Source organism: Xyrauchen texanus, chromosome 6 (assembly GCF_025860055.1).
Source record: "Xyrauchen texanus isolate HMW12.3.18 chromosome 6, RBS_HiC_50CHRs, whole genome shotgun sequence".
Taxonomy (NCBI): Eukaryota; Metazoa; Chordata; class Actinopteri; order Cypriniformes; family Catostomidae; genus Xyrauchen; species Xyrauchen texanus.
The window spans coordinates 32,282,513-32,297,055 of NC_068281.1; the positions used below are offsets into that span (position 1 = coordinate 32,282,513).

Consider the following 14,543-nt stretch of genomic DNA (forward strand, 5'->3'; position numbering starts at 1 on the left):
AATTGTAGGCACCCTTGTGAAAATATGAGGACAGACCAGAGAGGCTCAATTGGCTGCTCTATTTACGTTGTAGACCTTGCTAATGGATAGATGGCTCAGGTCTGATCCAGGATCAGACGAATGAGCTGGACTTTGCCGAGGCTGGATTAATGGCTCCTGGCTGAATTTATCCCTCTCCACTAAATCCACTTCATTTAGAGAGCAACTCCACATAACGGCTCAGCTTAGTATTTGTTTCTACCATCAGCATTTAAGCTCACTTGCTTATAAAGACAGTCAACACTTTTGAAAATGAGTCTTTGGGATGAACTCTGTTTCCACTTTGAATCCTCAAATATGGCCTTTGTCTAAGTCATTTTGTGGAATGTCTTAGGTATGCAAATTCAATTGAACAAAATGCACCATTTCACCAAACATCAAATCTCCCCCTATTGTTTCCTCAAAATCTCTCAATGGCATAAGGCACAAAGCTTTATGGCTGGTATAAAATATAAAATTAAGACAATAAAGCAAGTCTTTTTTAAGTTACGTTTGTCTGCTATATATAGTATATTTCCATTATGATAGGCAAGTGTTTAAGACAGGTTAATGCAAAGTAACAGCAACTTGTGATTCTGACCAATTGTTAAAGTCAACATGAAATTAAATGTTCTTGGGCTTATTGTGAATGACTCATTAGTGCAATTTATTCCAAAGAAAAAACAAGTTTATCTTCTTGTAATTTTTCTTTAAAATGTTATAAATTGCACCACCTTTGAAATGACTCTTGGGTTACAGGCTGTTTTGCCACTTATTTCAGGCTATGGTTGGAGTTAATGCAATCTTTCCAATGGTTACTGCAGTAAACTACTGCCAGATAACATTTATATATAAAGGTTTCTGCAATAATAGCGAATAAAGATCACTTTGAAAGTGTTAATGTTGACATTGATTTACTCTTGTGGGTTAACTTGACCTTCTGTTACCAAATTGGTTCTCAGCAGGTAGAGGCTCAATTAAATATGGCCGATTCCTGGGACATAATGTACATCCTCTGCACAATAGACTGCAAACTCCCATTTGGGTCTGGCTCCATTCTGGTATACTGTAGAATGTCCACTTTTCAAAACCCAATCAATTCCAGATGGATAAAATGAAGTCTTGCCCAACACTGAATATTCACTCTGAAGTATGTCACATTACAGAATTAAAAAATTGGCTGTAGTGAAAGTCATAGGAATTCAAAAAGTGAGTGCAGTCACACAATATCATATGAATCAGCAAAAGTTAGAAAATATATATTTAACTAATCCTCAGATAGTGCTAGTCTAGCTCAACTTTACTCCTTTCAGTTTAATTAAGCTTATTTTTATTTGATTCCCTCCCAGTTGTTTACCTTCTCTGTCTCGTATACTAACACTTCTTTAATTTTTTTGCATTCAATTTACTTCACGTAGGGGGCTCACCGATACGAGGTAAGACATCTGTAATGTGTTTCTCTAGACATTTTCTCCATTACCTGTTTCATCACCACCGTTGTCATTTCCTGCTTGTTCAGTACATCTTTGTTACAGCATTCAACCTGTCTGTGCTCTGATGTTTTTTTCTTGAGGGGAAAAAAAAAAGGTGTATTCCCTTGGAGTTTGTTCACTTATCAAGATTTTAAAAGAATAGTTTACCCAAAAATAAAAATTATATTTACTCACCCTCATATCGTTTTAACCTATACGCTGTTATTTTTTCAGTTGAACACCAACATAGACATCTTTGTGGAATCATTATGGAGTAATTGCCATATGACAGCATAAAAACACCTTACAACTTGTGCGCTTTTTTAAAGTCTTCTAAATCCATACAATAGCTTGTTGGCAAAAAATAAAAAATGGCATTGATTCTTACGTGTGTAACCGAATGCAATGCAACATTATTTTAATTCTAGACACAAGCTAGAAGCAAGTTTTGAAGCAGGGCAAGATTATCAGTAAATATCTTCGCATGCAATGTGTTTCCTTACACAAACTCAATATATGGTTCCAGAAGACTTTATTTGTCCTTTTAAGATTAACAGCCATGGTCATTATAAACTGCCATTGTATAGCAAGAGCTGTGTAATGATTCTTTCTACTTTTCCAAAGAAGAAATAACAGCATAGTTTAGAATAATATGAGGGTGAGTAAATATTTTCATTGTTTACATTTTTTGGTGAACTATTCCTTAAAAGAAGTGAATCAAAGAGCAAATGAGACTGACCCCAGTTATTGTGGCAAGCATTTTTGTTGTGAAAAGACTTATACCCGGCTTATAAAAGTTTGGTTTCAGGCCAAAGGCCACCTTCAGAGTCTCTAGAGTGTATCTCTTACATTCCAGTTGTGCTGCAATGAAATTGAAATGACTGAATTTGCATACTACTTCTGCTAAAATGAGTATGCTTGGGAAATGAGGTTTGGCCCTGATTGTTAAGATGGTGAGTTCCATCACTCACAAAGTCACTCTGACAATTCTGAACGAAACACGATTTTAGAAAACGTGGTTGCTAGAGGCAAGTGCTCGATCGGGCCACCATTTCCCTATTTCAGTCGCATGGTTAAGAATCTCAGAGGTCTGGGGCCCCTGCCAAGCAGTTAATCTGTAACATGAGTTACAGAGAAAAGCCAAAAAAAAAAAAGACAGTGAAGAAGAGGAAAACTCTACTGCAAATAACAAAGGCCTGTTTGTTACCACTGACTGTAAGAGCATACCAGCTCACCTCAATTTTTATGAGTCAGGCAGTACGTCTGGCTCGCTGGGGTAGAAAAAGGCTTACACAGCCATATGTTCCTGAGTGGTTGCTGATTTTTACTTGGTGAATTCTGAATGTTTGTGGGTGTGATGTTGAATTCCATTTGCTCACAACAGCAGGTCTTTGTGTTTGCAAAGATCTCAGAGCAGCAGGCAAACATACAGTAGCTGATTGAAAAACAGGTTCTTCTACAGTGAGATCATTTACAAATATGGTCCTAAACTCATTTTGCCCAACTCATAGTCTCACATGTTGTGTTGTCCTATCTCCTTTATCGATGAGCGGCATGTATCCACTTCATACAATTTCACATCCTCATCAAGACATTCAATGTTTATTTGAATTTACAGTGTATTTTGTAAAGTTTTTTTTTTTTTTTTATGCATGGTGCCTCTGTGGCATGCTTTATTTCCAGTTGAAATTGCCATCTCTGCAGAAAAAGCCAGCTTAAACCCACCAAAGATGGTTTGCTGGTTTTGGCTGGTTTAATATGGTCTAGCTGGTCTCTCAGCCTGGCCTTGTTTTTTTGTCTCTTTTGCTCTCATGTGTAAAATTAAATAATAGTAATAATAGAGTGCCTATTATTACATTATAAATACATACATTAAATGGGGGAAAATGCAGTGGATGAAAGTGGAGATTTCCACATTGTATTTAATCTGAATTGGTTTATTTATTTATTTTTCTCTATTTTAGTCCCTTTACTCTTATAATATGACCCCATCAGTCAGTGTTGTCAGGAGTGAGGGGTTATGGCAATCAGTGCTGAGCAATCTCCGAATTGATTAGTAATTTGCTGCTTGTCAGAGTAGGAAACACCACCAATCAGTTTTCCCTGAACTTGGAGATTGGGCAAGGTTAGTGGTGCATGTGATTTCTTCCCTGCACCACTGGCATGTTGTGAAGCAGCCAGGGGTAGCAGCCAGGTGATAACCAATGCTATGGTGGTACACCATTGCAAGTGGTAAATATGTGTGATTTTGCTAGATTAAGAGATAGGTTGGCTGGGTCTTGTTGAAGCAGGCAAAGTATCTGTTTAGGAAACTTAAAAGCTCTGATTGATTTTTCTCTTGATGTTCCCCTCATGTCAAATTTGGTAGGCCTGTGGTATATACTGGCATTAAATGATGCCTCTAGATTGTATTATTGAGATTATTTGCTTTTTGTGAAGAACGTCTGTCTATTGCCACAAATTTTATTGGAAGTTTCACTAGATTTTAGTTTTTAGATTTTTGCTAAGGTGTTTTATTTATTTCCAGAGGGATATTTTTAATAAATATGTGTTGAAAGTAAGTAAAGACTAATCTAATTTGTTGCCAAAAGAGTCTTTGGTAATGTCTGGTATAATAGACTGTGAAATCTACTTTAGAACTGAGTGCTAAATGAAAAGCAATTGCATCATCAGTATGTTCGTAGTTATATACTACATTGACCTTGTGAAGCACATGATTTATTTATAGCAACCGGGTTTTGTCAGACAGGCCGCATAGTTTTGTACAGTATTGACGTTTTGTTGTGTATAAATATGCCACGGCAGTAATAACGTCATGCGTTCTACCGTAACTGGCCCTAAGTCAATGATATTAATGTCTTGCCAGCTTTTTCTAATGACATGAAAAGGCAAATATGTTGAGTTGTAAACTCACTCAACCTGCAAAATCAGCTTTATGCATATATCTTATGCAGCATTTTGGGCCAATAAAATATATACACAGTGGAACAGGTCTGACATTTAAACATGGAGTGTTTACTGATTGTTTGCAGTGAAAATATGTGGTTTGCGGGGAAATTTTTAGCCAGATTTTTATAATTCATAAATCAAAATGTGATTTTTTTTTCCCCTCTGTTCTTTCTTCAGGAGCACTGCAGATTGAGAACAGCGAAGAATCAGACCAGGGAAAGTATGAATGCGTGGCTATGAACAGTGCAGGTACACGGTACTCCGCCCCGGCCAATCTCTATGTGCGAGGTAAGAGATGCTGTCCAGGTGCCGCCCCTATCAAAACAACTTCCTGAACAATGCTTCACACTTTTGTTTGACTATGTTGCAATTTTGTTTTGTCTTCCCCACATGTTGAACTTTGTATGGCATTAAGAATCTGCATTGAAGTTGCTCTTGTGGTGGAGCTTAAGTAAACAAAATTCTTGTTGTCCAATTAATTTTTCATAATGTACCGGAAAAAATACATTCCCTACATTGTTTTGCTTTCATAGCAACTGAAGTACTGGTAAACATAAATTTTTTTTTAAAAAACTCTTTGTAATTAGAGTGTGAAAACAACCAGGGGTTAACTAAATGTTAGTGCCACAAAGAACACCTGCAGTATTTAAACGAGGATTTTCAGGTATAGTGGCGTTCAGGCATTGTCTATGAAACAGATCTTTGGGAGTGCTGTTTTTATGAGTGTCAACCCCTTAAGCTCTTTCCGTGCAGGTAATAACAGGGAGCTTATGGCTGGCTGCCATGGCCTTCAGCTAGTGACGTTACGGTGCCACCCAGTAATTGTCACGCAAGCGGTGAACTAATGTGTACTGTCAAACAAATAGCCAGAAAGGTTCAGTACAATGGGATTAAACTGCAAAAGTCATCTTAAGACACAACTACGAGAGGTTGCCATGACTTGCGATTAAATATGTTGCATTAAAGACAATAAAGTGCTGAACCTCACAAAAACTTTCCCGAGTCACATTTCTCCCCAAAATTAAAAGAACAAATAAGAAATTAAATTTTGCAAGACAATTCATTCTTTTTTAGGTCTATAAAGAAGAATTAGCATTAAAATGTAATCCCATATTACGATTTCATGTGATGGTGACTATAAAAATCCATGAGTTTATCTCACTAAAATCATGTGAATATGTGTAGTCTTGTGGCTGCACTTCTGAAACAGTGAGTATTTTAATGTTTATGGACTGGTCTCTTTCACTTCCAGTGTAAGTGCCTCACTTCCAGTGTAAGTGCCATCATTGCGCACGTCTGATTCGCCTTGTGTTTAGAGGTTTATTGGTGCAGCGCAAGGGTGTCTTGCAGAACATGCATGTGACGAGTTCTCACTATTTCTTCTCTGTGATTCATCAGGGAACAATTTGCAAGAATTGTGTCATCTATGAGAATGCTGCATATGATATCAGGCCATTTCAGGGTGCAACGACATTGGGACAACGGGTGAATTGTCATATGTGTCATAATTCAGTACAACCTTAGATATGGTTTAACAAGAACAAGACAAATGTTGCAAAATTACCATTATGATAATAATAATAATAGCCTGGTATTTTATGTTATATTTAATATTTTTAAATCAAATTTATATAGGATGTTCAGCATAGTGTCCAGGTGCTATTCCTCACTTACTCGCCCCCTCTCATTTTAACTGCTATCACATTAGATGAGTTGGGTGTCTAAGACTGCCAGCCTGTTTGTGGATCTATATATTCAATAGCTGCTTCCTTTTTCCCTGGGACTCAGCACTTTTCAGGGAGCTGTCAAAATGCTCTATGACTTTCTCGCATTCTCCACTCTGTCTGTCTGTCTGAAAGAGGACTATATCAACAGGGAGTATCGGAGTCATGTATACTGGCTGTATATGTGAATGCTCATTTGTCAGTCGCTTATTCCACAGTGGAAAAATGTCAACCACTGTCTGCTTTGCTTCCTCTTCTCCTGAAACTGACAACATATCAAGTAGAGTAAAGTGGGTGAACATTTCATACCCACTTGCTATTTACCATATCTTGTGTGTATGTGTGCGTGTGTGGGTCTGTTTACCTTTGTTCAATATTTGAGGAAGGTATCGTGATGACTGAACATCAATTAAATTGTAATATCAATAATGCAAGACACTCAAATAGTGTTATACTGTATCTTAGCATTGCATAGCCTTTAACTGACATCATTAAGTTTCATGTGTCAGACTATGTCAGGTTATAGCCCAGGGCTCTTTGAGATGATCTCTATGCCCTTCTATGCCTCACTGGAGATATGGTTATGTATGCTCAGATGCATACAGAGACATCTGTCAAAACAATTCCAATTGTTTTAGATTTATTAGTGTAGACTAACATGGTGCTCAAGGTACTCCCACAGTGGAGCAATTTTGTTAAAGTTTCCATCAGTGTAATATTCTCTAGTTCCATATGGAAAAGATACATTCAAATTGAAGAAGATTCTTGAAATACTGGTAACACTTTACAAGAAAGTTGTATACATTATCATTTAACACAATTGTTTTCATGCACTAAAAGCGAACAATTCTGTTAGATTTTCTTAGTCTTGGTTAAGGTTAATTTCTGCAAATACAAAAAAAATATTTTTTAATGTTCTCTTCCAGTTGAGCAACTGGTAGAAGATGGCGCTAACAGTGTCAAGATCATGGGTTCGATTCCCAGGGAACACACAAACTGATACAATGTATATACATTGAATGCACTGTAAGTCACTTTGGATAAAAGCATCTGCAAAATGCATAAATGTAAATTTAAGTATCAGTTAATACAATATTAACTAATGTGAACTAACTTTGAACAGTAGCGCTGTACATTTAAATGATTATGAATAAATTAACATTAACCAAGATTAAAAATGCTGTGAAATTATTTATTGTGGATTTTTTGACCAAAATACCGAATGCGTTAACCAGCAGTTAGATTGAGATTCATAAACAAATAAACTGTAGATCAAGAAGATTATCATTGACCATTTTCATGTGGCGTAAGTGTCTTGATTGATTAAGTCTGGGTGTTTCACTGAATTTCCATTGCATTTCTCTAACCACTGTCAAAATATTCACAAATGCCTTTTCATGTTCTCTTGTCTCACATTTGTCTCTGTCTTTCAACTTCATCTCCATCATGTCACCTGGCCAAACTCTCACCTCATCTTTTAGACCCTCGAGAAGGTTGGTTCTTTACACTCTTAACCATTTTCTGCAAACCTCAGACACTTGGATCCCTCTTTAATCAGTGATCCCTGTTCTCGTACTCCCTCCCTCTGCTATGCCGCCCTAAACCTTAATGTGTTCTGTCAGATAACCTGCATGAGCCTGAGACGCCATATCATTTCTATTCTTACAAATGTTGTCCATAAGGAACTGCTCTCTCTGACACCTGGTGCTGGACTAAAAGGATTTTAGTGTGGTTTGCAATTGTCAATGCTGTTTAGTCTTAACTAGTCTTAATTTTGGTTAGGCATCCCCTTAATCTTCACAAACTATTGTCTGTAATCTTGTATTTCAGTAACGCTAAAGTGCAAATCTTTATTTTCACTAACTTTCTTTAAATTATAATTTATGCTATTTTAATTATTAGTAGAAGATAAAATACTGTCAAAATACTATTTGTCGAGTTTACCTCATTATGTGGCTTCTATTTTTATCCCACAATGCATGTATAATTTATTTGGCTCACCCATGAAGACTCCTGTAATCCACCCTGTTACTACCTGATGCATTTTAAGACCAATATCATCAGTGTTAATTATGATGGTGATACACTGCTGTTTAATTACCCTCATTAACTAAAAAATGTTGTCCTATAAATCATCACTCATAATTATCACTTCAAAAGTGCAATATTTATGTCCATGTCTATGTTCATATTCATCATCTGTCAAAGCCATATACATTAGAGGAAATAAATGAAGTGAATATTTATTTTTTGTTTTTTTAGATATTGTAAAACGATTGTGTTGCAATAGCTGGCTTGAAGTACTCTTGAGTTTTGCATTGCCTAATTCAAAGAAACAAATTGTCAAGTGTTTAGTTTTGCCTTTACATTCTGCACGTAATGAGGAGAATAACAAGCTTGGTTGCAGTGTGTGTATCTTAAAATAAAACGAGAGATAGAACATATTCAGTAATACGATTTCATGAGGCTCTGTGCAAAAACCAATTATTGCTTATGCCATTTCACCATAGACAGACTCTAGGCTGCGGGTCATTAACACAAATTGGAAGAGTCTGTTTAATGTTGTGTTGTTTTACACTCCTAGTTTGGAAGGATAGGATAAAGTGACTCAAGCTAGTATCACTGAGAAGAAAATATCATTTTCTTACTCTCATGTAGTTCCAAACCTTTCTCCCATTGAACACAAAAGGACAGAGACAGTATGTTGATCTGTTACCATTCACTTTTTTTTGCCTAGCATGTCCTTTTGTGTTCCGTGGAATACAGAAAGTCATACAGGACTTGAGGGTGAGTAAATTATGATAGTATTTTTTATTTTTGTGTGAAATATCCCTTTAAATTGTACTGTGATGGCCACCAGCTTGGTTTCTAAGCTCTCAGTCTCAGTGCCACACAACAGAGCAGTTTTTGAAAAAGCCCAGAAATTCAGCCTAGTATTTACACCAATAACAGAATCACCTTTGAAAATGTTGAAGTTTCTGTTGTGCAACTCAACGCATCGTAAGCTTTGCCTCATGCAGTAAGTCAAACCAATTTATGTCTAGGCAGTCATGAATTCCAATAAGCCTCCACATTGATACCTCCACAGTCCACACTCTGTCTATAGGCTCCTTTTCATCTCCATGGGAACCTCTTGTAATGTCAGGTTTATCTGCATTTCAGAGCCCCACAAAGAGAGGGCCCTGTGAACAATCTTCCACAAGGTCTCTGACATGTTCCTCAATCCAGGCAGGACCGAGCAACAGCAGACTGAGGTCTCAGTGCCACCGGGCGATAAAACTGACAGATAAAACTCTGCATCCTGAGATGCCTCACCCAGCCTGTTTTTCTCAAAATCCACAATTCAATAAAGCTCCCCTTTGGCATGCATTTTAATGTCTCACTCTATAAGAAATACCATTACGAGGCCTTCTCTACCTTGCCCTCGAAACATATTGGTTTATCGCCCTTTCTGCACATACATGTGAGCCTCTGACAGTATTGACTTCCTGCCTCCAGTTGTTAAGCTTCTGGCTTCAACAAATGGAAAAATTGGTGGCTCAGAATTTATTTGACCTGTCAGCTCAACTTCATGTTAGTTTGTTCATGTTAGCCCTAGTAATCAAACTAGATACTTTCCCATGTTGAGTGATTATTTCTCCAGTGAAGTAGTGAAATGTCTTTTACCGTATCGTCTATGATGACATAAGACAATAAAACACCATACAGCTCACAATCAATGCTCTTCTCTTTGGTAGTACGGCGAGTACCACCCCGTTTCTCCATTCCACCTACCAATCATGAGGTGATGCCAGGGGGCAGCATCAACCTCACCTGTGTGGCAGTTGGTGCCCCCATGCCCTATGTCAAGTGGATGACTGGTGAAGTGGAACTCACCAAGGATGAGGAGATGCCAGTTGGACGCAATGTGCTGGAGCTCAACAACATCCGGCAGTCTACCAACTACACATGTGTAGCCATCTCATCTCTTGGTATGATCGAGGCAACTGCACAAGTCTCTGTCAAAGGTAAGATGCCAGAGTGAGTGCTTTCTCTACTTTCTCTACTTTCTCTATGCCCAATCAAAATTTAAGTAGGGATAACATCTTAGCTCATGCCATGAATATTCTACTGTAACATTAGCATATGGGAACAAATAGCATACAGTAGGTTCTAATCTAATGTTTTGCCCATTAGAAAAAGTGATTTGCTTCGATGCTGTTATTTTACCCAAGACCCTATAAACAGGTTTTCAGAGAATGGAAAAAGTTATTTTCTATATGCAGCCCCAAGGTTCTGACTAGCTATTTAGTGAGTCTGCCAAATACACTCAACAAAAAAAACATAGACACTTGCTCTCTGTTGACTGTGAGCTTTAGGGACTTCCTACATTTTACTCTGGGCTTGGAGAAAATGAAAGGCTTTAGAATATTCTGAGCATGTGTTTACCCAGACCAGATGTCTGGAGCTGTATCAGTGTGGCTAGTCCCACCAGACATCACAGAGCCCTGCCAGATTTTGTTTTTTTGTCATCATGGCTGCCTCTATTGATTGCACTTTGCACTTCACCAATCAATATGGACCCAGAGAATGTCACAAACATTTATCTGGAGTCCAGCCACAAATCTTAAAGTTGGCATGAAATGAAAATTCACCCTGTCTATTTTCTAAATGCATGTTATTGATCTTAATGTGAATGATTCAGCCATGCATGTTTTATGTATTTATTTATTTATTTTACCTCGTAATCTTTAATCAAAATGTAATAACTTGATCTTCCGGTGAAACAACAGACTTCTATGTGGTGATGTATGCAGGACTTCTCCAATCAGTTAGTCTGCTTAAACCCTGCCCCTTATAAATGCCACAACCTTGAGTTGAATGAAGAGTCAATTGCATGTTGGAGAAGATGGCAAGGTGTATTTTCGTCCGTTTTCCTTAAAATCTATAGTTCCTTAACACAAACTTCCTTGGTTACGGGTCAACTGACTTGAATTTACATTTCGAATGAGAAGGAATAATGGCGAAATTGCGATTGTGTTTGAGACATTTCATGCCTGAATTTTTGTGGTGATCTCTACTGAATACAATGCTTCGAATGCCTCTGGAGTTTATTTATATTTTTGTATTCAGTTATCTTGGGATACACAGCACAAGTTTGTGTTATTTTCCATTATATTTAGTGCATTGTGATTAAAAAAAGTTAAAATATGGTTATGATTTTATCATAAGAGAGATAACTTCTCAGTTTCACCTATAACCGGCTCTGAAGTGTGTGTGCGCGCGCGTGCTTGCGGGTGCGTGCATGTGTGTCCACTACAAACTCTCATTCAGAGCTGCCTCTGTTTCACAAAACAATCAACAACCAATGGATAAACGCAAATCCCCACCCTACATTTTTTACTTGTTCGATGAGCTGTTTCACTTGGAGATACATCACAATACAAATAAGTAGTAAATTTGGTCACAACTTCCGTTTCATGCCTACTTTAAAGACACAATGATGAGGCGGCATGATCTGACTCTTTCTGAATCACCAGCATACCATTAATTCTTGCCCCATCTTTCTCTATTTTAGGCAGCTTAGCCTAGATATACTTTGAGAAATTACTGTCATCCATTTCATTGCTATCCTTATTGTCTACTCCCCAGCTCTCCCAAAGCCTCCTACATCCCTAATTGTGACAGAAACGACAGCCACAAGTGTTACACTTACATGGGACTCTGGAAACCCTGAGCCTGTATCATACTACATTATTCAGTACCGGGCCAAGACTTCGGACACCAACTTCCAGGAGGTAGATGGTGTTGCCACAACACGTTACAGCATCGGTGGTCTCAGCCCTTATTCGGAGTATGAATTCCGCGTCATGGCTGTCAACAACATTGGGCGTGGCCCACCCAGTGACCCCGTTGAGACACGGACAGGTGAGCAGGCACCTTCCTCTCCCCCACTGCATGTCCAGGCACGTATGCTGAGTGCGAGTACCATGTTGGTGCAGTGGGAACCTCCAGAGGAGCCTAATGGTCAAATCAGAGGCTATCGAATTTATTACACATCTGACCTGGACGCTCCTCTCAGTGCCTGGCAGAAGCACAACACCGATGACAGTCGTCTCACCACCATCTCAGGCCTAACCACAGACATTACCTACAGCCTGCGTGTGCTGGGGTTCACGTCTGTTGGGGATGGACCCCCATCTGATGTGTTGCAGGTCAAGACACAGCAGGGAGGTAAATTGAATCAACACATCAATGTTTTTACATTCCAGTCTATATCAGTACCTTGAAAATACGAGTGCATATGCTGTTGCTAACATTTCCACCCTTTTCTTTTTCTGTCTGATCCAAAGTCCCTGCTCAGCCATCCAGCTTTGAGGCTGAGGCCGAGATGGATACACGGATCATGCTAAATTGGCTGTGGCCTGTCCAGGACCCTATCATTAAATATGAGCTGTTGTATTGGGAGGCCAACTCGGATAACAAGGTAACACGCCAGTGCTTGTTCCTGTCTGATTTTATGTAGAATTACAAGCAGACCAGATATTGAACGTGTTCAACTATTGCCGTAGGCCATGGATACAAATGAAAAGTTTACATTTCATGAAACAACTGTAGGCAATAAGTCTGCAGTCAGCTGATAGATATTAGATAGTGCTGTTGGCTTCAAAAATGGGATATACTTATCAATGTTCACTGACAGAGGTTGTGATGCTTTGCAAAATTAGTAATTTGGATATATGGAGATTCATCCATAAAGGACACTGAGACTGAACGTGTATGTGATATTTCCTCTTTAGATCCATGTCACCTTCAACCCTGCCGGCTCCTATGCTGTGGAAGGCCTGAAGCCAGACACTCTGTATAAATTCTCCCTGGCGGCCCGCTCTGTAATGGGCCTGGGGGTGTTCACACAGCCCATCGAAGCCAGGACCGCCCAGTCCAGTGAGTGCTGTCTTCTATCTTTATCATCTTGACTAACCTTGACAAACCAACCCATCTCTATTGGCCAACCAAAGGTTCTCTTTCCCACTCCTTTCTCAAAGCCTTTGTCTATGATCTCCAACATTAATTATTTTACACTTTTAAGCCAGGGAATTCTTTGTTCATTCACAAGGGTAAAAGGTACGTTCGGTGTCTGCTTGTGCCTTTGTCATCATTATTTTGGTTTTATTGCCAATGAGTAAATGTGATTTGTTATTACTGAAATGTTAAGAACCAGAGCAGTGAAGCCTTGTCAAGAAAATGAGGTGAGGTTTGGTCTTCCAGTGAAAATAGTTTTTAGTAATTTTGTGCAATATTTAAATACCGTTAGTTTCACCCTGACACACATCACTCGACCGTAGGATTTTTATGACTGTTGTCTGTCATAGGCACAGCACACATCTTCCCAAGTAAGAAAGGGTATATTCAAGTAAATATCTGGGAATATTACATTTGTGATTTCATGCCTAAAAATTCATGGACATTTTTATAGTGAATATACATTTTTCTTCTTACCAAGAAAGTTGAGTGCAAGCACTATAAAACTGTCACAACTATCGCAACTAGAAAAGTCATGGAAATTGTTTGGTCAGAAGGAGTGATAAACCTGTATATCACACAAGATTTACAGTCATTTCATAGTGCCAGAGTTCCACCCTCAAAACACTTTGCTCCATCACAGCCTTCTATTCTCATAGAGACTTGTCTATCACCTATCCTTCGGGACTGAAAAAGAACCTTTGATCTCAGAGTTGTTTGTCAGGACCCCCGAAACACAATCTTAAATTGAGAATATCTGTCGACGCGTGCTGCTGCGATTGCAGTATTTTTGTCACCTAGGCTTTTGTAGTGGTTCTCCCACAGTTGTCAGATTAAGGACCGCCTGATGAGAGACGCCTCGCTCTCAATCCCGCCATCAGCACAAATAGCAGTGTTATGTCACCAACCTGCCTCTCCTCTTCTCTGCTGTGCTTGTTAACAAAGGCATGCGATCACATTAAAATATTCCTGTGCATGATTCTTCTTTATCTTTGTCCTCCTGTGTACCTCTACACCATCTCTCCTTATTTTCCTTTAGTAATTTGTTGTTAAAAAATGTTATTGCACATTTATATTTATCATATAGAGTTGCATGAGTGAATGCCCTGTAAGCTTTAGGTTCATTGTTTGATTGTAAATTGTTGTTATAGTGAATTTTGAATGCCTCTGGACTGTGTAGTGTTGGCAGAAACATGTAATTTGCTAGCTTACCTGAGTTTCATCGGATGCAGACTTAATTAAAAATGCCATACTAGTGTTGTGCTTATCTCAGCCACTCAAAATTGGCATCGTGCCTGGTGCTGACAAGATAGCAGAGTATGCCCTCGGATGCATCAACTGACACATTTACTGACACTTGGAACTCTTACAAATGGTG

At 38.6% G+C, this 14,543-nt stretch overlaps 1 protein-coding gene across 5 annotated transcripts in view; it reads left to right on the top strand.

Annotated features, from left to right (window-relative positions):
- Nucleotides 1-14,543, top strand: part of LOC127644694 (receptor-type tyrosine-protein phosphatase F-like) — a 279,674-nt gene that overhangs the window by 176,491 nt on the left and 88,640 nt on the right. For all 5 annotated transcript variants that reach the window (XM_052128010.1, XM_052128009.1, XM_052128011.1 and 2 more), the window contains exons 6-10: nt 4,617-4,727; nt 9,901-10,170; nt 11,795-12,376; nt 12,496-12,629; nt 12,943-13,087. In XM_052128010.1, the coding sequence (XP_051983970.1) occupies nt 4,617-4,727; nt 9,901-10,170; nt 11,795-12,376; nt 12,496-12,629; nt 12,943-13,087 (1,242 nt within the window). The remainder of the gene's footprint in view (nt 1-4,616; nt 4,728-9,900; nt 10,171-11,794; nt 12,377-12,495; nt 12,630-12,942; nt 13,088-14,543) is intronic.